This window comes from Acomys russatus, chromosome 3, assembly GCF_903995435.1.
Source record: "Acomys russatus chromosome 3, mAcoRus1.1, whole genome shotgun sequence".
Classification (NCBI taxonomy): Eukaryota; Metazoa; Chordata; class Mammalia; order Rodentia; family Muridae; genus Acomys; species Acomys russatus.
This window is the reverse complement of record NC_067139.1, coordinates 63,502,966-63,530,901: the sequence shown is the minus strand read 5'-3', so window position 1 is coordinate 63,530,901 and position 27,936 is coordinate 63,502,966. Positions and strand designations below refer to the sequence as shown.

Below are 27,936 nucleotides of genomic sequence, written 5' to 3'. Positions count from 1 at the left end.
GAAGTACAGTTTCATTTTGTATACATCCCATGCTTCATGACTACAATATGCCCTTGGGAAAATACACTAATCTGCCTCAAACTTTGTCTTCATCACCAATACTTCATTAGCATGTTCATGATGTACTTTCTTTTTTTTCCTCTGATTTAAATTCAGTATCTCTTACGTTGTTTGGTTTCACAATCTCTCTTCCTTAACTAGAGCACTGGGTCTACCTACAGTTAATACAATTAATACGACCACTACATTTAGTGGGCGTCACTGGCATAGCCCTCTTGCAGCTAGAACTCCTCCATGCTTTCTGTTTTGTGTGAACCAGAGGACAACTTGCATGAGTTCAATCCACTCCTTCCAGCAGGTGCGTCAGGGGGATTGATCTCATGCTACAGGACATGGGAACAAGCACCTACACCCACTGAACCACCTCATCGTCCTGCTTTTTACTTCTTGCTGGTTTTTAAACTTTTTTCTATTCCACTTTCCTTGTGTTCCACTTTAATTACTCTAGAAAAGCAAGGGGTATCTAGGGGTGTTTTGCTTTTGTTTGGGGGGGGGGGAGGGTTGCTCTAAGAATTATGATATGCATCTTTACCACATCTTATAGTATACTAAATCAACAAATCCTGTAACCATGCAGTTTCATTCAGTATCTCCTGGTTGTTTAGTCTCACAATCGCTGCCTTCAATTGAAGGGCTGTGTCTACATTTAACATACATATTCAATGTATATACACACACACACAGCTTTTGTTTTTTGAAGAGTTTGTGTGGCCTTGGCTGTCCTAGACTCACTTTGTAGACCAGACTGGCCCCGAACTCACAGCGCTCCACCTGCCTCTGCCTACCGACGGCTGTGATTAAAGGCATGTGCCACCATGCTCGGCCCTAGCTTTTGTTTTTGAAGACAGGGTTTCTCTGTGTAACCTTGGTTGTTCTAGACCCACTCTGTAGATCAAACTGGTCTGGAACTCAGAATTACATCTGCCTCTGCCTCCTAGAATGCTGGGATTACAGGCATGTGCCACAGCACCCAGAGAGTGAATGTACCAAGGATGTCTACAAAGCCTCATTAGTAATAGATTTTGTGGACATCTTTGGTATATTCTCTCTATAGTATGAATTTAGCCAGCAAGCAGATTCTTAGAGAATGTTAAGATCTAGGTAGAATAAAAAGGTGACTTTCAACTTGTAGTCCTTAATCCAGCACATGGCATTTTGAATATTCAAACTGTACATAGAAGTTAGTCAGAAAGAGGTTTGACCAAAACACTCAAAAGAATTTATTCAAATTCTGTGTTAAAAGACATTCTACATGAAGTTACTTAACTACATCCATCAGAACTCCATCAACAGTGAGTTGTCCAAACCTCTTTGGATCATTCTAATTTAAGAAGGGGGAAAAAAAACAAACAAACCCTGAAACATTTTAGAAATTTCCCCCTGCTTTATGAATTACTAATGAAAAGATTAAATGAGACCAAGTTTGGAAACAGTAACCTGGAGAACTGGTGTTAAAAGCCCAAACCACCAACCCAGGGATGGGAAACACCAGTACAAGTGCCCTCAATAGTCACAAGTACTCTATTTCACCTTCAGAACATATTTACTTTCTCACAAAATAGTAAAAAGAAAAAAAAAAATTGTAAAAACTACCACTTACTAAACACTAAACTTTGAACATTATAATAATGCTTCACATACATTTAATCTTCACAACCATGAGGTAGGTAAGGAAACTGGGTAAATGGTAGGTTTCAAGAATTTGCTCCAAGTTAGCAGCAAGTACCAAAGCTGGGAATCAAATTCCATGTGTGTAACCTAGGTCTTTCCAAGTCTAGCACCTGCCTCTTTTGCCCGTTCTTACATGTGGTCTTACACTTGGGTAGGTGTGCAAATGGGGGGAGTGGATAGGAAACTTAGGGGGAAAATCCTGAAATCTGCTTTTGTGACTAAAGCAGCAAAAAAAAAAAAAAAAAAGGTTGAGGAATCTACTTGTAAAAGTGAAAATCTTAAAAGGCTGACAAGAAAAACTTTAAAAGCTAAAAAGCGGCTATAAAAATCTCAGAAGCAGATAAACTTGCAGTCATTCAGAAAGCCAAAAGATTTAAAGCAACACTGTCAAGTATTCTCAGAATTTAACTATACACTCAGAAAACCACCATCCCTAGTCCATGTGCTTGTTGCCATTCAGACCAGCATTTAGTATATAAACTATTTTTTAAAAATTGACTTATGCTAAAGTGACACAGTGTGTTGGCCTTATCAAGTTTCTGAGACTTCTTCCTTCAAAACAGGTCAATAGACTTATGTTAAAGACAACATGTGTATTTAAAGTAGCAATTTTATTTGAGTTAAAATTATTTACAAAAACCCAAAGACATACTTCATGAAACTGGTACAAACTATTTTTTCCTGCCGTTGGCTTTTGCTCCAAAGATCACAGCTGAGAAATACTGTATAAAATAAAAATAGGATTGGATTCAGAAAAGTACCCTACTGTTCTAATATCCAACTGGTAGTATTTACAGAAATATTTACAGTGGAAAAAAGGTTACCTTAAAACTTTAATTAATTTGCAAGTCAGCCTCAAGTACCCTAAAATGAGAGTTCTCTGAGGATTAAAAACACACAAATGCACTGCAGTTGGTAAGGTGGTACCTTCCTCACAACCCACCCCACCAAAACCTGCATCTCTATCAGTGCTTGACAATTAGTTATTATTTTTAAAACAAAACAAAACAAAAAACTGTTAAACACTGAGGTAAATCAATTATCAAATGATTACCAGTGTAACAGAAAAAATGTAATTCGCCCTGATGATCTCATCCAACTGTTTACTGTTCCTTAACATCTGCCACAATCAAGAATCTGTTCCTCAAATCCAATGATTAATAAATATCAATGTATTTTAAAATAATTAATTAAAATATAAGGAAATTTGTGAACATAAAAGTTTGCTGAACTAGTTTGGTACTCAGGGCAAATACACTCTCAAGTTACCACATTACACTGGCATTATTGTGTTCTTAAAGGTAATGGGTAGGGGTCTGGGTGGGCAGAAGGAAGAAAACAATTTGCCTAGAGTCAGTTACTTCCTTATAGATTTCCCAACAATCTGCATTATCAAAAATAGGAAGACAATAGAAGGCAGCCACTGCATTTAAAAAACATTACAGCTGGCACTGATACAAGAGCCCCGGTTTGTTACTTTATACAAGGAAATAACAAAGTCTAAAATGAGTCAAAATTAGACTTTTAGCTATTTTCCCCAATACACACCAAACTAATATTTTTATGGCTTCAAGTTTTACAAATCCAATGAAGAAATGTGATGTAACTATCTGAAAGGTAATTAAAAGTATTAATGAAACATCTCTGGAAAGCCTGTTTTCAGGCCACTTAATAAAAAGGGGAAAACGTACAACCAGTGGTCTGAACAATACAGAAAACAAAACAAACAAAAAACCCAAAAACCTATGAAATTTAACCTATAAACCATGTTCTGTGTGTCCCACAACTGTTTTCTAAACAACTGCTCTATAAACAAAGAATCTGAATAAAAAAGGGTCTTCTCTACACCAGCAATTTTAAGGCTTTGCGCTTATGCAATTGATCCTGTCACTCTATAGAAGAATATACACGCTATCTGGAAAAACGAATTCCACATTGGTGTTTTAGCTTCCTTATATTTACTGTACTGAACATTAGAAAATATATCTAGAGAACTTCTCTCAAAACCTAACAATGTTTCAAGAGCCTCCCTAGCATTAAGTGTAAACTACCCTGGGTTTGTCTATTTTTGCTTAATCCTTTATCAGGGCACATTATCTTATATAATATAATATTCCCTCAAACTGCTATTTGTTTTCTTGTGCCTATAGCTATGACACGTAATGGTATGATATTGAATATGGTCATGGTCTCAAAAGTGAAAAATAGTTCAACACCCAAACCTAATCAAGAATAAAAAAATATACTATTAATCCCTTGTGTCTTTGGATTCCATCTAATTTTAAATATAGACAGTAGTTCAGGGAACAACAACCAAAAAAAATTCACAAAATTATTAAAAGCTTTATTTACGATTGGAATCATTCAACAAAAAGCAAAAGCAAATGAGCCTGAAAAAGGAACTAAGCTGTTGTCTAGAATGTCCTCAGAACATTCAATACCTCGGTAGCTAAGCTGCCTTTGCACCTGACTGGCATGACAACAGTGGCTCAACATACACAGCAGTTGCACTAACAGCAGCACAAATTTTCCCCTTTAACCCTTGCCCAAAATAAAGCAAGGGAACAAAGGGAGGGTATAGACTCTGCCAAGTTAAGTGTATTTAAATACTGCATGGGATTGTTAACAGCCTGAACCTTTTCCCTCATTTTTGATAGCTGCAGATTGATGTAGTAACTGTCATTTAGCAAATGCAGAATGCAAGATGAAGAAACCGGGTGATCATAAAAATCCAAACACGAATGATACTGATGAATGCTCTTGGTATCTTCAAGGACTTCTTTCATGTCTTTTCTTTGTCTAAGGATAGCTCCAGCATTACCAAGCACCTGAAGCAAAGGTAAAGCAGCTAGCAGTGTTCCAAATATTCAATCACTCTGGAAATAGACTTCTGGCCTGTTGTTCCAACAGCACACTAAACACGGAAGAAAGGAAATGACGGTTAACACTTAACAAAAAGGTCTTAAAATGTATGTATTAAACCAAGTCTACTTTCTAAAGAGTACACTGAACTTAAATCATTCCATTTGTCACAATAATTTTCTATTTGTGTGTAGCACCATCCCGCAGGCAAGAAGCCCAGTTGGAATACAAGGAGAAAACAGATACACTCTCTTTTCTGGCCACCACAAGGTATTCTTCCATTCCACCCCACTACCCTTGCCACACTGAACTAAAAATTCTGGAACTGTAAACCAGAAAGTACCTTTCTGTAAGCTGCTTATGTTAAATATTTTGCCACAGTGAGGAAGAGCCTAACACTATGGCCATTATTATTTTCATCATCAATGTATTCTATTTAAATTTAAAAACACAAGTCCACCAATTACACCTATAATTCTACCACTGAACGGCTAAAGCAAAAGGATTGCCAGCCTGGGCTGCAGTATAAGATTTTGTCTGGAAAACAGTAAAAAACTCATATAAAGTGCAATATGTAATAAAAGTTACTTACAGTAAGATTCATGAAACTTAAGAATTTTTTAAGCATCTCTGTCATTATAGAGAAATCTCCTTCTGGAAGATACTCCCTCACCGTAGTTACATTGATCTGAAGAAACAGATTAAAAACAGTCAGTCAGCTGGCAGAAAATGATACTGTGACTCAGTATCGTCGGCTCTGCTACATACCCTGTAGTGAGCATCTATAAGGGCTCCAAAACTCCTGAGTTGCTTCTATTCCATATTTACTTACCCATGTGCAGACACATTCAGGTCTATTCCCCACTCCATACCACCCTGCCCACAGAAAGAAAGGGGGAAAGGCAAAGCTAGCAAGAGCTATAATGAAATATCTGTGAATATTTATTTTGGAAACGCAAAGAGAGAAAGGTGTGAAATAAACTGCTCCATTAAATGTGCAGACAAACTATACTCACAGAACTGCTTATAAATCAGAGGGATGAGAGAAAAATCTCCATGCTACAAAAGTAAATTATAAGAATTAACTAAATCTTTAAATACATCATTTGTGATAAAGTATGGATCAATCCCAAGAGAGATAATTATTTCATTATGCTTAGAAATGCTTAATTTAGCTGGGCAGTGGTGGTGCATGCCTTTAACCCCAGGAGGCAGAGGCAGGAGGATCTCTGTGAGTTCAAGGTCAGCCTGGTCTACAGAGTGAGTTCCAAGACAGCCAGAGCTACACAGGAAATCCTGTCTCGGAAAAAAACCAAAACAACAACAACAACAACAAGTGTAATTTAAAGCTCCAGAAAGAATAAAAGAACAACCTTCTGGGCCAGGCATGGTGGTACATGCCTGTAATCCTGACAACTTGGCAGGCAGACGTAGGTGGATCTCTAAGTTCAAGGCCAACCTGGTCTACAAATGGAGTCCAGGACACCCAGGGCTACACAGAGAAACTCTGTCTCAAAAACAGAAAAGAAAAGAAAAGAAAAGAGAAAAGGACCTTCTGAGCTGCTCATCTGTACTAAAAAACATAAGAGTTTGAAAATACGACATAAAGGATAAAAAGGAAACCCTGACTTCTGTTGATGGGTGAAAGGAAGAGACTGGGTGCAAGGAAGAGACTACTTATTACTCTAATTTAAAGAAATTACCAATAGCCTCAGATCCCTTTCTTGTATTCCTCCGCTAGGGTATCTATACAATTATAAAGTGAAATAATGGGAAGAAACACCTCAGAAAAGATGTAATAAACTCATAAAATAAGCCAGGTAGTGGTGGTGGCAGGGGGCGGTGCAGGCCTTTAATCCCAGCACTTGGGAGGCAGAGGCAGATGGATCGCTGTGAGTTTGAGGCTAACCTGGTCTACAAAGTGAGTCCCGGACAGCCAAAGCTACACAGAGAAATCCTGTCGGGGGGGGGGGGGGGGGGGGGGGGGGGATCAACAAAAACAACTCATAAAATAGAGGCTACAGAAAAGACTCAGCAGTTTTAAAAAGACTGGGTATTGGGTTTGGTTCCCAGCACCCACATCGTTATGGCTGATAACTGTCTCTAACTCCAGTTCTAGTTAACCTGATATCCTTTGGCCTCTAGTCACCAGGCACATTCTTGAGGCACAGACATGTATATAGATTATGCTGGTTAAGTTTCTCTCAACTTGCCAAAAACTAGAGTCACCTTGAAAGAGAGGACACCAACGGAGGAACTGCGTCCATCAGATTGACCTGTAAACAAACTGAACAAACTGATCTACAAAGGGAGTCCAGGTTAGCCAAGGCTACACAGAGAAACTCTGCCTCAAAAAGTCAAAACAAACAAACACATTACCAGTCAGGGTGGGCAACAGAAAATGAGAAGAGTTTCTTGGACTGCCTAAGCATGAGGCTAAAGAACACTGACAGCTCTTCCTGCACTGACGATATGCTTTATCCCTTCCACTTCCTCAGTGGGAAAGCCAATTTACTGTGTATTCATTGTGGCATCTATTTCCTAATTGTAAGAATGGACAAGGCAACTAATATATCATATCTGTGGCTCAAGAATCCACAATATTGTCCACAAATTCACAATCCTGTTTTTTAGGGACACAAAAGCTACAGACAGCCACATAATGGTCATATATCAAACTAATTCAACTTTATTAGGTATAGGTATACATGACTGTCTCAATGTACTTTATCATAGCAATTAGAAATTAAGGCAACTATTGACCTCTCACTTTACCTATCTGTGCCACATATTCCAAAGGGAGCACTCAAAGTAACTCCAAGATCCTATTTACATTGTATTTTTAATGTTTATATTTGTTTTTCCAATATCTATAACCTTCACTTCTGTGTGACAGCCTAATTATGTATTTCTCAGAGATAATTCCTGATGAATTTCTCTGTATAGCCTTGGCTGTCCTGGACTCACTTTGTAGACCAGGCTGGCCTAGAACTCACAGCAATCTGCCTGTCTCTGCCTCCCAAGTGCTGGGATTAAAGGCGTGCACCACCACCACCCGGCTATTCCTTATGAACTTAAGACACTAAGAGTAATCTCATTTTCCTAGCCTGAAATTGGTTCAGAGGGAAACATGTGGTCCAATGCTCAGCCAGACAAATGGTCCAAGAATGTCGTCGTAAAGAAAAGCGGGAGGAGGTCCTGTGAGACATTATTTAACTAGATGGGACCTTAGGTATTGTCACCTTACAACCATGACAAGTGCTTTTAGATATTAAAAATATTTTGGTGATTTTAACTATGTGTAGGTATATATGTGTGCTTGTGGGTTTGGACATAGAATTCAGGTGATGGTGGAGGCCAGAGGCAATAGATACCTTGGAGCTGGACTTAAAAAATGATTATGAGCAAGCTGACATGGGTGATAGGAACTAAACTCCCAGTTCTCTGAAAAGCAGCATGTGTTCTTAACAACTAAACTATCTCTCCAGCCCATGAAGAGTGCTTTTAATTTTTAACCAAAGAAAACAACAACAAAACATCTGCAGAAGTTACCGTTAAAATGGGCCACATTTGACTTGGCCAACAACAGAGCACAGGCTTTATACGATCCCTTTAGCTTCTTTTCCATCAACTACAGGTACTACAAGGGACAATACCATTTCACATCAAGAACTTTCCTGCTACACCTAATGCATTCTTTCTTTAGGAACTATCCTGAAAAGATCAATAAATATTTTAGAGTCTTTTTCATTCTAAACTATGTTAACTTATTATATGTATATCCTTTTTATGACACTAAAAGCATTAGCATCATAAAACTCATTACTTTTTTGGGAAACCAGGTCTCTAGGCCCAGGCTGCCATCAAACTCTTTTTTTTAACCAAGGATAATCTTCAATTTGTGATCCACCCACCTGGAGCTCACAAGTGTTGGAATTCCAGGAATAACTGCCATAACTTTTAAGTAGTACTAGAGACTAAACCCAGAGCTTCATATGTAACTAAGCAAGCACATTCACAGCTGAGCTCATTCATGAGCCCCACTAGTTTGTTTTTTAATTAATATCTTTAAAAGCTTGACTCTGATAGATAATTCAGTTTTACAAAAGCCATGAAGATCTACAATTTGCTCCATCTCAATCTTATGAAAGCCTTTATTGGAAGGAAATAAAGATGTTCATTGTATTAGGAAAAAACTTTTTTTTAAAAGAAACTGTGTCTAGAAAATTAAACATTTCCCCCCACAGAGGGAAAAAAATGTTTAAATAACGTTGTGACCAACCAAAAGTTCTTCTGAAATTAAAAAGCATGTATGAACAGGAACATTTTTTTTAAAGCGAACAAATGCTGGCTGGCATGATTACAATTGTTTAGGGGTAAAGAAAAAAATATGTTAGCCGGGCATGGTGGTGCATGCCTTTAATCCCAGCACTTGGGAGACAGAGACAGGTGGATCGCTGTGAGCTGGAGGCCAGCTTGGTCTACAAAGCAAGTCCAGGACAGCCAAGGCTACACAGAGAAACCCTGTCTCGAAAAACCAACAACAACAGCATCAGGTAATGACATGAAGCTGTCGTACAACTTTTAAAGAGGCATAAAGCATTTCTGAACTAATCACTTACTGGACTCTCCTGGCAGAGACACCCAAGAAGCAGAGCTGTGTAGGAGGCCACGATGCAATCCTCCATGTGTTTGCCAGCATGTTGAAGGGCTGAAACAGTTAAAAGTTGTAACAGTGAGCAATTGCTACAAACTCCATAACTTCAATTATTTTCTCTATCACCTTAAAAGTTACTAAGTGTGATACATGAACAATTCGGTATCCCAAATTAGTAAAAATTAACTCAAAATGAATAGGGGCCCATATATAAGAGCTAAACTGCAACATAAAGATTGGTTTTTTAGAAGGATACCACTAACAAAGTGAAAGACAACTCACAAAACAGAAGTACACAATGATTTATCTGGTAAGACGTTCAAAATATAAAGAATTCTTTCAATTTAACAACAAAAGACAAATAATCAGATTAAAACATAGGCAAGAGACCCAAATAAATATTTCTTTAAATGAAATAAAATTTCCATCAACTAAAATGACTAAGGAAAAAACAAAAAACAGAAAAACTTCAAGGTAATCCTGAAGGTGTGAATAAACTGGAACCCTCACGTATTATTTCCACACTGGAAACAACATCACTGTTAGCTGGAAAGTAGAAACAGTTGTTCATCAATGGACTAAGAGAAAAACAAAATGTAGTAAGACTATGCAATGGTTATATGCACAGTCATATGTATGTATGTGTATATATATGAATATATATATATTTATATATACAGTGTTCTGCCTACATGTACACCTGCAGGCCAGAAGAGGGCATCAGATCACATTATAGATGGTTGTGAGCCACCACACGGTTGCTGGGAATTGAACTCAGGACCTCTGCAAGAAGTCAGTGCTCTTATCTACTGAGGCATCTCTCTAGCCCGAGCAATTATTTTTTAATAAGGCTGCTTAAACAAAACTATGAGCATACTATGCACTAAACTATCAAAACTTATCTGGATTGAACCACAGGCCTTCGAGTAAGAGACTATGAAAACACGTAGAAGCTAAGTTGTTTATCATCATCATCATCACATCATATTATTATTATCATTATTATTATTATAAACTAATTAGTTCACTTTATCTCCTAGTCATAGAGTCCTCCATCCTTTCCTCCTAGTCCCACCTTCTCCTCTCCATCCCCTATTCCTCGGAAAAGGGGAGCACCCCTACCACCCACCCCAGATCATCAGGTCGCATCAAGACTGAGTTCATCCTCTTTCCCTATAGCAGTAACTTCAGGGGGAAGTGATGGAAAAGCAGGCAACAGAGTCCATGTTAGAGACAGCCCCGCTCTCCTTATTAGTGGATCCACATGAAGCCTGAGTTGCCCATCGGAGTAGCTAAGTTTCTTAGAAACAATATTTTCTGGGCTGGAGAGATGACTCAGAGGTTAAGAGCACTGAAGCCCCAGCAACCACACGGTGGCTCATAACCATCTATAATGAGACCTGATACCCGCTTCTAGGCTACAGATGTACGTGCAAGGCAGAATATTGTATACATGATAAATAAAAGTTTTTTTGGTTTTTGTTTTTGTTTTTTGGTTTTTCGAGACAGGGTTTCTCTGTGTAGCCTTGGCCATCTTGGACTCACTTTGTAGACCAGGCTGGCCTCGAACTCACAGCGATCTGCCTGCCTCTGCCTCCTGAGTGCTGGGATTAAAGGCGTGCGCCACCACGCCCGGCCTAAATAAAAGTTTTTTAAAACATTTTTTTCTTAGAGGATCAGAACTTAGGGAAGGAGTAGCTTAACAGAAAGAGAAGGGGCTCAGCATCAGTCTCCTTAAGAGGAAAATGTTGAGCATACTAAATTCCAAAACCTTAGTGAAGCACAGGCCTTTAATCCCAGCACTCAAGAGGGGGAGGCAGGCAGATACTAGAGTTTGAGGCCAGCCTGGTCCACAGAGTTCCAGGATAACCAGAGCTAGAGAGACCCAGTCTCGATAAACCAAACAAGGAAACTCCAAAGCCTCAGGGACATGGTTACAAATAACTATTTTGCACAATTTATACAGAAAGCAAGTAAGTATAATTTCTGTAAATAGTAGGCAGTCAATGTTAATAATTCATTAGTAAAGAATAGTGCCTTTAGCTAGGTATGTATTGCTCTTTACCCAGTAAGATCTGAGAACTACTACTAAAATTTCGACAAAATACCTCAGTTTAAGCTGAGGCAGACAAACGAAATTTGAGAAATGCATCCCCTCCGCCTTAGAACCCATGCTGGCTTCCAACTCGCGTTCCCTTGGCCTCACTCTGTCAAGGGCTAGCATTATAGATGTGCGCTATCATGCTGAGCTTAGCTGCTACTCTAAACAGAGGGAAGGAGAAGAACTACCACGAAGGGTGAACTTCCACTGACACACACCATGCTCACTGCTAGGAAGAATTACTGTAATTCCAAAGCTTAAGTAGATAAAACTATAAAGATGGTGTTAAATAAATTCTAACAATATGTGAATTAAACATTTTGGGAAAAAAAAAACCCATTATCTTCAATGTAAACTGAAAATTGAGTAGCAAATATATTACTACTCAAGATAAACATGCCTTTATTGAGGTCAAGTTCTTCGTCATCCTCCTCCCTCTTCTGTTTCTCCTCTGTGCCATCAGTCTTTTCGGTTGACACCCATTGTATTTCTCCACTTGTTTCTTGCCACTCTCCACTCTTATCATGCTGAGTGGTGGGAGCATCTTTGATCAATTCATCTGTTTTACTTTCTGCCAACTGGGCTGCTCTCTCTCGCTCAAGAAACAGCTAATAGAAATTATTTTTGAAAATCATTAAAAAAGAGATCAATAGGTTAGACCCTGAGGATGGCACTCGACACATAAGAGCAAAACTAAATGACTGCAAATGATTGCATTTATAAACTTACACACACACAATTACAATGAAGACGCACACATACAGAAATTATAATTAAAGACGTGGGAGGGAAACAGGAGGCACTAGAGTAAGGACAGGGATGGAAATTCAAAACAAAATTTAAAAACATCAAGTACCAACACGTACTTGCTTTAAATAATAATATCTGGTTCTTTAAAAGCTTTTGCAGTACATTTTACTGAAAATCAAAGCTAAAGTATAAATGCTGCCAAGATTTAAGTAATCTAGTAACAGTTCATATACTGTTTCCAAGATTGAAAGTCTCCATAATTGTCCTTAATCCTGGTAATATTATGAAGAAGACTAAAGAGACAAAATTAAAAAACCCTACTAACTTTTAAAATGAAAAACAAACAAACAAACAAACAAAAAAACCCAAAAGAAAACAACTAACCTATACACGTTGGATAAATTAAGCAGAAGGAAAAACAATGACTAAACTGCACTAGGTAAAACAACATGACTTCCTTGAAAGACATTAAAAATATAAACAATAAATACAAAAGTTCTCAGGAAGAATTCGAGCTGAGATGTTCCCTATCTATTATGTATTCCATGCAGTCAAGACAACACACCCAATTCCTTGCCTGCAATCATCTTTTCCTTTTGTTGCTATGGTGTTCAACACAAAAAGCCCCTAATATAGCCATCCATACTATATGGGAAATGCACCAAGTTATTAATGAGAATTACCTAAGTATCAAATGCTAAGCAGACCTTAAAAGACGTGCTGAATGTACAGACTCTGAAGACAGTATGTATAGGACAATAACTTTGAAAAAACAAACTAGCAGTTCTCGAAACCAGTCCAAAAATCCCCAGAGGACCTAGGGACCCAGTCAGGGAATCTGGAAGGTATGGCTGAAGAGGTCAGTTGATGTTTTTCATTTTCTGAGTGCACAGTAGACCTTGTAGAATTTATATACTTGCAATTATGTCACTGCTGCTCACCTGTACTAAAGCCTGAACCGCATGAACTTGTCCAGCTAGCCTTAAACTATGATCTCCTTCTCCACTAGAGAAGGAGGAATCAAAGGAACAGGATGTTTCCATGTTGACAAGGCAGTGTCGATTCCGGGCACTATACTCCACCAGATTTATCAGTAGACCCAAACCCTATAAAACATTTAAAATCATAATTATCACAAACAATAACGTAATGAATGTAATATATGTAACCTTTATTGTTAAATAAAATATTAAGCAGAATTTTTCCATCAGTAAAATTGTTTTTAAAAAAACCACTAAGTAAGATACTGCTCTTTCCTTTAACGGGCTTAAGTAGACAGCAGAGGAACTATTTTTGCTTTCTGTGCTCTAGCTTGGCCTTGACTCATAATCATCCTCTTCTTACTCGATCCTCCAAAGTGCTAGGATTACATACATGGCTTAACTCCTTCAGTTATTAACCACCATTTCAGATTATACTTTTATTTTTATAAGGGATATTTTATAAAAACAGAAAACTATGAGGATATTCATGAAGATCCATCAAAACAACAGATCCTTTTTTTTTTTTTTTTTAAAGATTTACTTATTATGTATACAACGTTCTGTCTGCACATGTGCTTGCACTCCAGAAGAGGGCACCAGAACTCATAACAGATGGTTGTGAACCACTATGTGGTTGCTGGGAATTGAACTCAGGACCTCTGGATGAGCAGCCAGTGCTCTTAACCTCTGAGCCATCTCTCCAGCCTAAAACAACAGATTCTTAAATCCTAACTAAATCAAAAGATTAATTGCCTAAAGATGAGATAAAATACAAAGTGACCATGTCACTCACCAGCACTCGAATATCAAATCTCTGCTCCTGAGGTAGGTACTTTGGAACCTGAAGAACACAGTTCATCGCTGTGCCTATGAGGCCGTCTTGTTCTCCCGTCTTTGTGCTGCCCCACTCTGCAGTAAGAAGAGAAACAAAATCTTCCTGATGACATATAACCACATTTAATGACCTTTTGGTTGTTGGGTTTTGTTTTGTTTTTCTTTTTCTTTTTTTCTCCTAGTTCTGGTTTTTCTCTGTAATCCTTGCTATGCACCCAAGCTGGCTTTTCCACCTCATGGCATTCCTCTTGCCTTAGCCTCCCCAAGTGTGAAGATTATAGGTATATCCACCATACTCAACTACTAAAAGTATTAAGTTGCCTAACTATAACTTTACTGAAATATATGGTTTTGAAATTTCAAGGCTAATCTACTAGGCAGTTCTAAAAGTAGTTTATGACTATAGGAGTAAGTCAATTATATTATGGAATATTATAAATCACTATATAAAAAACAGAATAGCTTATTTCCATGTGCAACATATAATTATATAATAAACATATAACTTTTCAGTTAGAAAATATTACTTACCATTATCATTAGTTAAATTAAGCAATACCCCAATGATAGCTCTCATGCAGTCCTCCACTGCTTTGCCCACATGGTTAGTTACATTCTGGTAAGGCAGAGGTTTGCTGTCTGCTATGCATATGCTGTTCTCAGCACGGTTATACTGCTGAATCAGTTCTTCACAATGTTGTAATGCTCTTAAGAGAAAAGAAAATTTATACTATTATGGTATAATAAAAAGCTATACAGTTTCTATTTACTGAGGCCTGAAAATAACAACTTTCTTTTGGTTTTGTTTTCCTATTTTGAAAGTTACGTTCAATGTCTAATAATGTACTATATATGCCTGATAATCTCACTAGCTATTAAATTTTAAATTTTCTCTCTAGGACTGGAGAGATGGCTCAAAGGTTAAGAGCGCTCCTGCTCTTCCAAAGGTCCTGAGTTCAATTCCCACCAATCACATGGTGGCTCTGTCTGTAGTAAGATCTGGTGCCCTCTTCCAGCATGCAGGCAAAACACTGTATACTTAATAAAAAAAAAAAAAAATTCTCTCTTTCTAAAGAAAGTTAAAGTTTTAAGTTCATTTCATGTTGAGCTTAGTAGTGCCTGTCTATAGTTCCCCCACATGTGAATAGGCTCTACTATAAAGGAGGGAGAAGCAAAAGGATTGCTTTGGTCCAGGAGTTTACTAGCTAGGACGAGAGTGAGATACTGTCTCAGACCAAACAATTACCACAACAACCACCCCGCCCCCAATCATAAAACAAACACACTTGCGTTACTTACAGGAGCTGTCACATTTTACAGACACCTCAAACACAAAATATATCACCACCACGCACTGCCTCATAAGTCTTTAAGAAATAATACCCACTTCTCAATTTCACTTAGTTGTTTAGCAAATAAGGAAGAGAATGTTTTCTTAGCAGGTATAGTTTCACGTTTAAATTAAATCACTCAATTAAGAGTATTAAATGCCTGGCATACATTAAGGCAAATCAATACTTTTAGCTGTGGATCATTCAAATTAACAGGTCTTCTGGCAGCTATCCCCAATGGTTCCCAAAGACCTGACACATACAAGGAGATAGGATACTTATACAGGTCTATATCTGAAGACTATCTGTAATTTTTTATTATTAATATATGCATATGATGTGTGTGTGGACAAAGGTAGCACATCACCCACGTGGGGGTCAGAAGACAATTTTGTAGGAATGATGCCGCTCCTTTTATCTTTGCAAGGGTTCTGGGCTTTGAGCAAAGGTCAAGTTCATACTGCAAGTCCCTTGACCTGCTGAGTCATCTCTCTAGACCCCAAAGGCATCTTTAAACATCAAATCCATTATACTTTTCAGGTGTGACACAGATAAACTGACACAGTAAGCTGACTTTGTCAGTTTACTTTTCATGAATTGCATACCATACAAAACCCTAAGAGAAAAATTTAACACATTTAATCTATTACTAGCTCATTTTTAATACATAATGAGGAAATTCCATATGGTTCCTAATATTTTACAATTCTTTGGTTTGGAAGATGTTCTTATAAGAGCAAACCCAAATAATTTGATCTTTGGGTATTTGAGGATATTGACAGAATTCCCGTTATTAGTAACTGAACTGTCTGTCCTGAATATCACTGAGTATCAATGAGAGTTTTCTTAGAAGTTCCAGGCGAGTGCTATTTCCCAAACATCCAACTCTGACCTTTATCACCACTCCTAAAAGCATCTCACCAGAAAACCCCATGCAAGAGATGAAATCTGTCTACTAAACATTTCAATACTAAGGAAATTTTCAGAGATTAAAAATTATTTAAAAATGACTTTCAAAAGCAGAAATAATATACTTTTTAAAATAAAAAATAACAGGGACTAGGACTGAATGATAAAGCACTTGTCTGGTACATGTGAAAGCACACGTTCAATCCCTACTGCTACAAACAACAGCAGCAGCAAAACAAACAACAATAATCCAATCAACCAACCACAGCCACCACTCGTCAAATAAAATGCAATCAGAAACAGACTTCATCTTCAAGAAACTTCCTTAGTAAAGAAAAATTGCATGCATTAAGGATAGTAATGTCACCGGATGTGGTGGCGCATGACTTTAATCACAGCACACAGGAGGCAGAGCCAGGTGGATATCTGTGAGTTTGAGGCCAGCCTGGTCTGCAAAGGGAGTCCCGAACAGCCAAGGAAGGCTACAGAGAAACCCTGTCTCGGGTAAAGGAGGAAAAAAAAAGGGGGGGGGGGGGGAGATACTAACATCCTATAAAACTTACAAAAGCAACACAAAACAGGAAATAGATGACACAGCGTTTAGATTAGCTTCAAAGTAACACACAAAAAAGGCTGAGGTTACAGACAGAAACAAGGCTTGCCCAGATATTACTGGAACTGAGTAGTAAGAGTTTATCATTCTGTGCACATTTCTCATCTGAAATTCTCCATAGAGGTTAAAACAGATAAGCTAGGCCATTCATACCTCAATAATTGTTCCTTTCATAAGGAATTTTACAAAGAAAATAAAAGGTAACATAGAATTGCAATTTAAGATTAGTTTTTCAAAGCAGAGACCCAGAGAAAGTTAAATCCCAGTGGCATAATGGTAGCTAAGATAAAGGCCAGAGAACTAGGGCAGAGAGAGCAAAAACTAGGATAGCAATGCCAAAAAGGACTTGTTGTAGTAAGACAGAACCAGGACTGGAGCACAGAAAACTGAGGTGACAGCATTAGCCTAATTGTGATGAAAGTTAGATAGGGAGATACACAAAGATCTGGAAAGTGAGACAGAAACAAAAGGACTAAAATATTTACCATTTGCAATATACTAAGCCATGTTCTCCTAGGCCTTACATGAAAGAAGAATTTAACTCATTCATATATATTCATATGTACGTACACCTTAAAACCACTTCAAATGTCTTAACAAACACGTTACCAGCTGGGCGTGTTGGCGCATGCCTTTAATCCCAGCACTCAGGAGACAGGCGGATCTCTGAGTTCAAGGCCAGCCTGGTCTACCAATCGAGTTCAGGACAACTAGGGCTATTTCACAGAGAAACCCTGTGTCGAAAAACCAAAACAAACAATTTACCTATATATATACTATATACACTACAAAAAATGTATCTATGATATGTTAAAATATACTTACATTTTTAGTTGTGAAAACTACGCTAGTGGCTAGGCACAATTCTTGACTTCCCCATAAAGAACTTGCAACAACAAAATAACTTGTCCAGGGTTATAGTTAACATAAGGAGCTGCATTCTCACCAAAGCATTTTAGTTTAAATCTGTACTCTTTTGCTCAACAATGTACTTATTCAGGAAACTAACAGACAACACATTTTAAGAAGAAAATGAATAAAACTTTATTTCCTGGGTTTTAAATGAATAATGAAGAGAATTTGTAAAACTTACTTAGCTGATGAAATAATGAGTTGTGAATCTTTATAGGCTATCAAGTAGCTTTGATTCTCTGGATTATGCACTGTTACCTAAAAGGAATGGATATAAAATGACTATGACAATTTATAATTTTCATTTATATAAATAATACCATACTTATGCCAGGCGTGGTGGCGCACGCCTTTAATCCCAGCACTCGGGAGCCAGAGGCAGGTAGATCACTTTTGAGTTTGGGGCCAGCCTGGTCTACAAAGTGAGTCCAGGACAGCAAAGGCTACACAGAAAAACCCTGCCTTGAAAAACAAAAAACAAAAAACAAACAAACAAAAAATACCACACTTTACCTGGTGCCTTAAAATATACAAAGATGAAACAGATCCTGCCATCTAAGAACACAATTTCTTAAACTCTAGTTGTGATGCACAGAATTGTAATTAAATGTGGGGGCTGCAAAACCTGGCAATGTAGAAAATTTCTCAATGTACCAACAACCAAAAATTTATTAAAAATCAAATGCATAATGAATCCAAAATGTTTTAAGAAATGCTTACCAGTGGCTTGATTTATTTTACTTACTTATTTTTAAGAATTTTACTTAATTTTAATTTATGTTCATTGGTGTAAGGGTGTCAGATCTTGGAGTTACAGACAGTTGTGAGCTGCCATGTGGGTACTGGGAATTGAACCCAGGTCCTTTTGAAAAGCAGGTAGTGCTCTTAACCACTGAGCCATCTCTCCAGCCCCCAGCTTGTTTGATTTCACTTGGTTCTATCATACAACAAGAGCATTTTGCATCATGACGACAGGCCACACACTAACAACCATTTCTCAAACAGCTAAGAAACAAGTCTGTTTTAAGGTATATATTATAATATACACAAAATGTTGTGGTCTTATAGTCATTTGAGTAAATGTAACAAAGACTTTTTATGGTTTCCTCAATGTGTATCAAAGTATACCTCTCTGATTATATATTGTGTTAGAAGAGTGACTGACTTTAAAAGTTGTTTAAGCCAGGCAGTGGTGGCACATGCCTTTAATCCCAGCACTCAGGAGGCAGAGGCAGAGGTAGGTGGAGATCTGTGAGTCTGAGGCAGCCTGGTCTACAGAGAGAGTTCCAGGACAGTCAGGGCTACACAGAGAAACCCTGCCTTGAAAAACAAACCAAAGAATCTTTTTAAAAAATTGCTGTTTAATAGATGGACATGGTGGTACATGGCTTCAATCCTAGCACTCAGGAGGTGGAGGCAGAGACAAGTGGATCTCCGTGAGTCTGAAACCAGCCTGGTCTACACGGCAAGTTCTAGGGCAGTCAGGACTACATATAAAAACTGTGTCTCGAAAAACAAAAACCAAACAAATAAAAAACCAAAATAATGTTTAAGATTCTGTCCTTTGTTTAATTTTTAAAATGCTTTGCATTATATACCTATTCAATATTGAGGGTCAGATTAAAATTTATTGGATAAAAAAATGTGAGTGGCAAAGTTTATTAAGCACTGATGCAGAAAAATACCTCTACAACCTATAGGTTCAATTAAAATAAGAGAACTACTGCCCAGAATGTAGCATATATCTTTAATTTCTGTAGAGGAATTTTAATTCAGAACATGGCTGCTCTGGCATGAGATCACATCCAAAGACTTTCTAGGTCTGTGTAATCCGGCTGGAATACAGACATGCCTTTAGTCCAGGAGACAGAAACAAACAGATCTGAGTTCAAGATGAGCCTGGTATAGAGCACGTTTCAGGTAAAGAAAGGTCCAGGTGTGGTGGTACATGCCTTTAATCCCAAACAATGAAGTTAAAGTTAGTTTGTAGAAGGAAGCACCCATGTTTGAAAGTAATGTCTAACTGAATGGCAGTAAACAATGAGGAATCAGAGAAAGACTTGACAGAATAGGGAACACCCAACTCTCAGGAGAGTAGGGGAAGCTACTTAAGAAGCAATGAGAGAGAGGAGGCAACTTTACTGCACAGTAATAGAGAGATGGGTTGAAGAGATTACACTCAGGTGAAGACAAAGAGAAAGAGCCAGGAGATTAGAGCAGATTGCTGAGTTACTTTGGGGTCAAGCAGAGCAATTCAGGGACCGACAAAGCCAGAATGAGTAAGTCGGACGGAGAGGGGTTTCAGATGGAGAGGAGTTTGAACCAGAACAGCTGAGTTAAACCAGCCAGCCCTGCACTCAGTCAGAACAAGAAAGGGTAAGCTTATTCAGCAATAAGTCTCAAAGGCTGAAAATATTCTAGGCCTAGATTAGATTGTAGGGAGGCTCAAGGCTTTCACTGCTAGGCCTAGGTTTGCAGACGGAGCGATAAGCCTCCGAGACAATAACTGAAGAAGGAAAATAAAATTTCCTCTCACAAACTTTCAGTACTCAGGAAGTAGGCTCATCTGTGAGTCTAAGGCCATCCTGGTCTATATAGTCACCTAAAGTTGAGTGAGATCCCAATTAAAAACTACTGATTTATCATAAAAGTAAGATACCACTCTCTAATTATTCATAATTTAGTCATCACATGTACTGTAACTGTCAAGTACTTTAAAACAGAAAAATCTCCAACTTACAAAGTTGATACTTTAAACTCATGTATAAAAAATATTTTACTTTTAAATTGTAATGTCTATTTATTTGTTTTGTTTATTTTGAGGTAGGGTCTCTCTACATAGACCTAGCCATTCTAAAACTAACTCTAGTTCAGGCTGGTTTTCAAATTACAGAAATCTGCCTGCTTCTGCTTCCTGGGTGTTGGGATTAAAGGTGTATGCCACCACACACAGTCATTTAAAATATCTTTTATGTAAAGAAATAATGTATTACCTAGTAAAAAGCACCACAGGAGAAAGAACAATTTCATTTATGTATGCCAAGAGCTCCTCCATGTTTTAAAAGTACCTAACCAATCAACTTAATCAGCAATTATACATCCTAAAATTCACTGGCACTGAAACTGCAGCCTTCACTGAACTAGGGTAAGTCATGTGTAACAACCAAAGAACAAAATATACTTACTGTCACACAACAGTATTATTTCCAAAGTCAAATATTTTTACTTGTGCTTACAATCTGACTCAAAAGCTGAATAAACAAAAGCATACTTTAAAAAAAAAAAAAAATGACTGTTTGTTAATAAAGAAGTTAGTACTACCAAAAACAGAATTCTGTATTAAGAAAACTATAAAATCAGGTACATATAAACAAACCTGTATGTACCTTTCATTCCAAGCAATAATACACAAACAGAAGCTTTTTGTTTTGAGACAGGGACTTATTTATGTAGCCCATGCTGCCCTTGAATTCAATCTTCCCTCCCAATTTTAGGATCACAAGCATATCCAGCAAAGCAATACATTCTTAAAAATGATAAAATGCTCATTTACTGATAGTTGTGAAAAGAATACTTTTTAGTTCAGATCAACAAAGGTAAAACTCCAGGGACTATAACACATCAGGTGGTTGTACCCATGTACAATCAGAGCTATAACACATCAGGTGGTTGTACCCATGTACAATCACAACTATAAACGATTCCCCTATGCAGTTGTTCATACTTACACTCTCTAGAACTCGTAAACATCTTTCTGCTCCCCATAATGAGGCCACTAGTTTCTCTTCATCCTCATCTCTACTTAAATGATCCACACACTCTTTTACTAGGCAAAAAGAAACGGACAAAAGTTAGTATATAAAACTTCAATAACTATTCTTCAGCTAACATCAAAAGTTGCCCACACACATTAATATGCTGGAATGTGAACATTACTTCATGCTTGATACTAAGGACAATGGTTTGAGTGAGAATGGCCCTCACAGGATCATGTACCTAGATACTTAGTCAATAGTTGTGTGACTATTTAGAAGGATTAGGAGATATGGGCTTGTCAAAGGAGATCTGTACTACGGATAGGCTTTGAGATTTCAAACAACTCATGAGTTCCCACTTATCTCCTCTCTCTGTCTTCAATTCTCTACTCAGTGTTTATATGCTAAGCTTGTAACTCTTAGCTACTGCTCCAGCACTGCACCTGCCTGTTTACATGCTCCCCGCCATAATAGTCATGGACTCACCCTCTGAAACTGAAAGCCCTTCTCTAAGTTGCCTTGGTCATAGTGTCCTCTTTTTATTGTTGTTTTTACAAGACAGCGTTTCTCCTCTATGTAGCTCTAGCAGTCCTAGAACTAGCTTTGTAGACCAGGATGGCTTTGAAATCAAGAGATCCGCCTGCCTCTGCCTCCAGAGGGCTGGGACTAAAGGTACATGCCATTGTGTATACGTAAGTATATAGACCTTTATCTACAATATCGTGTGTGTGTGTGTGTGTGTGTGTGTGTGTGTGTGTGTGTGTGTGTTTACATGTATGTATACAGACCTTTATCTACAATATGATCCAGACCACCCAGAAGCCGGAGCTCTTCTTTAAACCAATCTCCCGCTCGTTTGGAAGTGAGGGATAGCAATGTCTCCATAGCCAAATGACCAGTCTAAAATTCAGAAACACCATTAATGAATACAGAGGTGTAGAATAATATTTCCTCTCACCCCATGCCACCCCCCTGGTCTCAAGACAGGAGTTCTCTGTATAGGTCTGGCTGTCCTAGAACTAGCTCTGTAGACCAGGCTGGCCTCAACAATGTTGGGATTAAAGGCATGCACCATCACCGCCCAGCTAGAAAAATTCTGATGCATTAACTTTAGGAATTTGTTTTTCTTTACTAAAATGTAGTAAGTCAAAAATAGAAAAGTGCTTTTACAGGTCAATTAACTTCTAATTTTATCAGAATAGTCTACATGGAAGAAACTGTGGCTTACCCATATGGCTTGCTTTTATGAAAAAAAATATTAAAAGTAATGTATTTCTTAAGATACATTTCAAAGAGGAAAGTATGGAAATGTCAGTGGCCATAAATGTTCACATGGAATGGTCATTAATTTAAACAGACTGAAGGTACAAAGTGGTAACAATGGTTTGGGTTTATATTTTTTCTGAAGACAGTAAACATGAGCATTTCCCACATTTTTTTTCCTTCAACTTCTCTGGCTCATTATTCCCCGCCCCCCCTAGGAAGTTGGCTTTTCTTACCATATCTTAAATTTTATACTAAAGGATGATGTGGCAATTAGTATATTCCTTATCATAACAAAAGGGTGTATACATACATACATACACACATGCACACACACATGCGCGCGCGCACACACACACACACACACACACCACATTCCACATTTACAACTAGGCTAGCATTGGTCTTTATGAGCCTATGGTCTTATTTATTTATTTTTAAATATTTATTTATTTATTATTTATAGTGGTCTACATGTATATCTACAGGCCAGAAGAGGGCATCAGGTTACATTATAGATGGTTGTGAGCCACCATGTGGTTGCTGGGATTTGAACTCAGGACCTCTGAAAGAACAGTCAGTACTCTTAACTTCTGAGCCACCTCTCCAGCCCTGAGCCTATGGTTTTAAAGCCTAAAGCTACTTCCCAACAAAGAGTAATCTGGTTCTTGGTGTAATAAAGAAATCAGAAGGACTAAAGATAGTAATGTAGTTACCATTCAGCCTGCTAACCCCTTGATTTTAAAAAGTAATGGAGGAATAATTAGCAAAGATTGAAGAGATTTTTTTTTTGGTCCACCCCCCTGTCCCCAATCCAAACTCACACATTTGAAAAGAGAAAAAATTTCACTTTGGCATATATTATATTTAAAATCAAATATATATAACTTACAAATGAAACAAGGTTGACCAATAAGAATCTTAGTATTACAAATTAGAAGGATCTAAATATTTATTAAGTTCTTGGAACCAAAGAAAATTTTTTTTTAGGAAGCACTCTTCCATGCCCTCTGCAGCAGCTCCTGCCTCTAGGTTCCTACCCTGATTTCCCTCAGCAACAGACTGCTACCTGGAAGTATACGCTGAAATAAATCCTTTCTTCCCCAAGTTGCTTTAGTCATGGTTTTCTTCACAGCAATAGTAACCCAAACTAGAACAGGAAATAATATCAGAGCTAAACCTTAATATAAAACTTTGTCAATGAAGGCTGTAAACAAGGCTATTAAAGGTTCAATGGTTTGCCAAAAGCCATACAGCCATGGTGACTGATAAGATTTTCTAAACATAATCTTCATTTGTCATACAATGAAACAACCCACCGTTATGTTTTCTAGATCAAGATGCTTATTGTGCACAGTTTCACACAGTCTTCGAATCTTTTCTTTGATCTTGTTCATGTCTTTTTCATTCAGTAGCTTAGCTGAAGAAGCATCTTGTTCCAGCTCCAAGAGTCGAATCATAAGATCTAGGCTGGCCCTATCAAGATCCATGTTCAAACGATCTCTACTCAGTATGTACATGAGAGCAGCTGTACAGAGGGACAGATTCTTCAACATACCCCAAAAAAGAAATATTCATGAAAGCAATTACTAACAACTTCAGAAAACAAGGACATTACTGACATTTATAAGTTAAAACGTTTAATAATCCTATTACTGGTTTTGATGGAAACCTTTAAAATGTTTGATTCCAAAATATTCTAGGGAAACAACTTTTTGATAAAACCCCGATTGAAAACTGTTTATTTCTTTCTATCATCCTTTTCTAATGAATGTTCAACTAGAATATAAATTAACTACCCACTTTTTGGGAAACTTTTGCTAAATGAGGTATTTCTAGAATACTTTTTATGTATTACACAACATATAAATACCTCATTTTACAATAAAACTTTAATGTTCTTGACAAAGATGTGTCAATTTTTGGTTCAAAATGGTTTATAACTTGTATCAAAACATGTTTTTCCCTCTACAAAACATACTAGACAACTGAGCTTGAATGCTATATACAGAGGACTGAAATAAATTTAACTAGGTGGCTATAAAGAGATATCGCAGCAGTTAAGAGTGAACATGAGGGCTGGAGAGATGGCTCAGTGGTTAAGAGCACTGTCTGCTCTTCCAAAGGACCCAGATTCAATTCCCAGCACCCACATGGCAGCTCACAACTGTCTGCAATCCTAATTCCAATGGCTCTGACACCCTCACACTAAAAATAAATTTAAATAAGTTATTTAAAAAAAAAGAGAGAGAACATGAGTGACTCTTCCAGGAAACCTGGTTCTATTCCCAGCACCCACGTCATGACTTGCTCACAACTTTCTAGCTCCAGTTCCAGGGGATCAAATGCCATCTTCTGGCCTCTGTAAGCACCAGGCACACACCTAGTGTACAGACATACAAGCAAACACTCATAAACTAATAAAATAATTTTTGAAAGGAAACAAAAAGAACTAGATTAATTTGTTTTGTTTGTTTTAAATGGGGTTTCACTATATAACTCTGGCTGTCCTGGAACTCACTATATAGATCAGGCTGGCCTCAAACTCACAGAGATCCACCTGAGCCTGCCTCAAAAATGCTGGGATTAGATGCATGCACTGCTGCCCACAACTGAATTAATTTCTTTTAAAATGTTTTAATCCAGCAACTTTTTTTTTTTTTTTTAAGTTAGGGTCTAAAGTCCTAGTTGGTCTGGAACTCACTATGGAGACCAAATTAACCTTTGGTTAATCCACTTGCTTTTGCCTCCTAAGCGCTGGGGCCAAAGGCAAAAGCCAGTAGGCCTGACATTTCTTTGTGGGTTTTTGCAGTCTTACTATGTAGCACTGTCACTTACTATGTAGACCGTTTAAGATCAGCGCAGCCTTGAACATATAGAGTTAAGCCTGCTTCTGCCTCCCAAGTACTGAGATTAAAGGCATGCACCAGGCTTGCTTTATTTTTTGAAAGGATATCATATAACCCAGGCTGGCCTTGAACTCATGTAGTTAAGGATAAACTTGAGCTTTTGATACTCTTGTCTCTCCTTCCTTAAATGCTAAAATTACAGGCCTACATAATATCTGGTTTATGCCAAACTAGGAGCCAGACACAGGGCTTCATGCTTATAAGTAAACACCCTGGGCTGGAGAGATGGCTCAGGGGTTAAGAGCACTACCTGCTCTTCCAAAGGTCCTGAGTTCAATTCCCAGCAACCACTTGGTGGCTCACAACCATCTATGAGATCTGGTGCCCTCTGCTGACCTGCAGTCAGAATACTGTATACATAATAAATAAATAAATCTTTTTTAAAAAACAAATAAATAAGTGCCCTATCAACTGAGCTATATTTCTAGCCCCTACTGTTTTTAATAAAATATTATCAAAATGTGCTTAAGATACGGTGGCTTTAAAGTAATGTTAACACAGCCTTTTGGTAGATAAATGCCCTACAAATGCATTCTATATCCAAAAATACAACCAACCATGCACAGATCAAAAGTATAAGAACTATACCTTATTTAATATGTGTAAAATTTTCCTTGATAGTATTTCCTAAATAATAAATATAAGAACTACCTAAATAACATTTTAATTTTATTAGCTATTTAGGTAGTCTAGAAGTGACAGTGTAAGGGAGAAAGTATGTAGGACTGTGTAACTATTCAGCCTTACTGTCTTAGAACTAGTCTTCCACAGACAAGGGATAGCTGTGTAATACTGTGCACCTGGGATATGTCAACACTTGAGATAAGTCTGCATTTATTTTTATGTTCAGCAATACAATGTATATAATTTACTACTTAAAAGATTATAACTGTCCCAAGTACAGACACTTGATAGTTAAACAGGCAACAGATCAACTATGTGTCTGTGCACGTCAGTGTGTGTGTGTGTGTGTGTGTGTGTGTGTGTGTGTGTGTGTGTGTGTACACGCACACACTCAAATGCCTATGCACATGAGTGTAGCTGTTCGAAAAGGCCAACCAAACTGAAGTCCTTTACTGCTGAATCATCTCTTCAGTCTCCTTAATTGTTTATAAAGCTTTTTTTTTTTTTTTTAATTAGGATCCACAGTAAAGATATGAGGGATTCACTAAGAAAACATAAGCGTTAAGTCTATGCCTAACTGGTCAATGAAGCAAACTCTGTATTTCTTGTCTTTCTGTCCTCATTATTCTGTGTCTAATACAACTTCGAATGCTCACTCACTTTATTTCCTTTTTTTTTAGTTTTAGAAGAATTGCTATTAGATTAATTCTGCACCACTCAATTTGAGTTTAGAAAGTAATTTCCTTTAATACAAGGCCACCTCAATATATCACTGTTAGGTTTGGTAATGACATTAGTGTTAACTTTGGTTAAGTAACCTTTATTATTTATTCCTTTTCACAATTTAGCTATCTTCCAGATCAAACAATGAACCTAATATGTTAAAATCATGGTTATATTTTAAAATGCTTTTCTGACATTAATATCAAACAATATTAAAAGATTCTTCTGAACAGAGGAAATAACTTTCATAGTATAAAATATCCAGGATAGTATGTTAACTGACAATATTGTTTTAATAATATAAACAAACTTCTCTTTTAAAAAATCTTAAGGAAAGGCTATTTATAAAGCAAAAATATATGGCTATTATCTCTTATCACGCACACAAAATAAACTCAGCCTTTAATTCATTTATATGACTCTCTAATGAAGGTTATTTTCTGATAGAGTCTAACACTATAACTTTTCAATAATACCTCTCAACCTCAGAAATTTAAAACTACCTGATGGTGCTGGGAATCATCCAAGGTTTTAAAGACCATTGCAACCATTCCATGTGCTCTCAGGTGCATTCGAAAACTGGGCATGGCACATTTAGTGGCCAAGCTGATAACACTAGAAATAAACACATATGTTAGGGCAGCTAAAAATTACTAGGACATTAGCTGTAGTTTGCATAATTCCAAACATGCAATTGAGAAGGAAATAAAAGTATTACCAACACAAAATACAAAAAACATGGGCAAACCAAAAATTTTAAACATGTACCAAGGCTTATAGTGCACACACTATATTTACAAAAAAGAATAGCATGATGTCTGTAGTTATTCCTCAAATCACCACTACCACTAAAACCATAAAATTCTACTTATCTTTTATAATGGTATTATATATAAAAGTTAGAAGTAGTTGTATTTGATTGGATATATTCCAATCAAGTCAAGGTATTTAATCTACTACCATATATAAAGGATGACCA

General features: G+C 37.4%; 1 protein-coding gene across 3 annotated transcripts in view; it reads right to left on the bottom strand.

Annotated features, from left to right (window-relative positions):
- Positions 1-2,323: 2,323 nt before the first annotated feature.
- Wapl (WAPL cohesin release factor) overlaps positions 2,324-27,936 on the bottom strand; it is a 68,890-nt gene continuing 43,277 nt past the window's right edge. For all 3 annotated transcript variants that reach the window (XM_051141874.1, XM_051141879.1, XM_051141887.1), the window contains exons 8-19: positions 27,461-27,572; positions 24,021-24,248; positions 22,227-22,338; positions 21,412-21,509; positions 17,865-17,941; positions 14,450-14,625; positions 13,878-13,993; positions 13,043-13,207; positions 11,752-11,959; positions 9,216-9,304; positions 5,186-5,281; positions 2,324-4,645 (exon numbers count right to left, since the gene is read on the bottom strand). In XM_051141874.1, the coding sequence (XP_050997831.1) occupies positions 4,580-4,645; positions 5,186-5,281; positions 9,216-9,304; positions 11,752-11,959; positions 13,043-13,207; positions 13,878-13,993; positions 14,450-14,625; positions 17,865-17,941; positions 21,412-21,509; positions 22,227-22,338; positions 24,021-24,248; positions 27,461-27,572 (1,543 nt within the window). In that variant the 3' untranslated portion in view covers positions 2,324-4,579. The remainder of the gene's footprint in view (positions 4,646-5,185; positions 5,282-9,215; positions 9,305-11,751; positions 11,960-13,042; positions 13,208-13,877; positions 13,994-14,449; positions 14,626-17,864; positions 17,942-21,411; positions 21,510-22,226; positions 22,339-24,020; positions 24,249-27,460; positions 27,573-27,936) is intronic.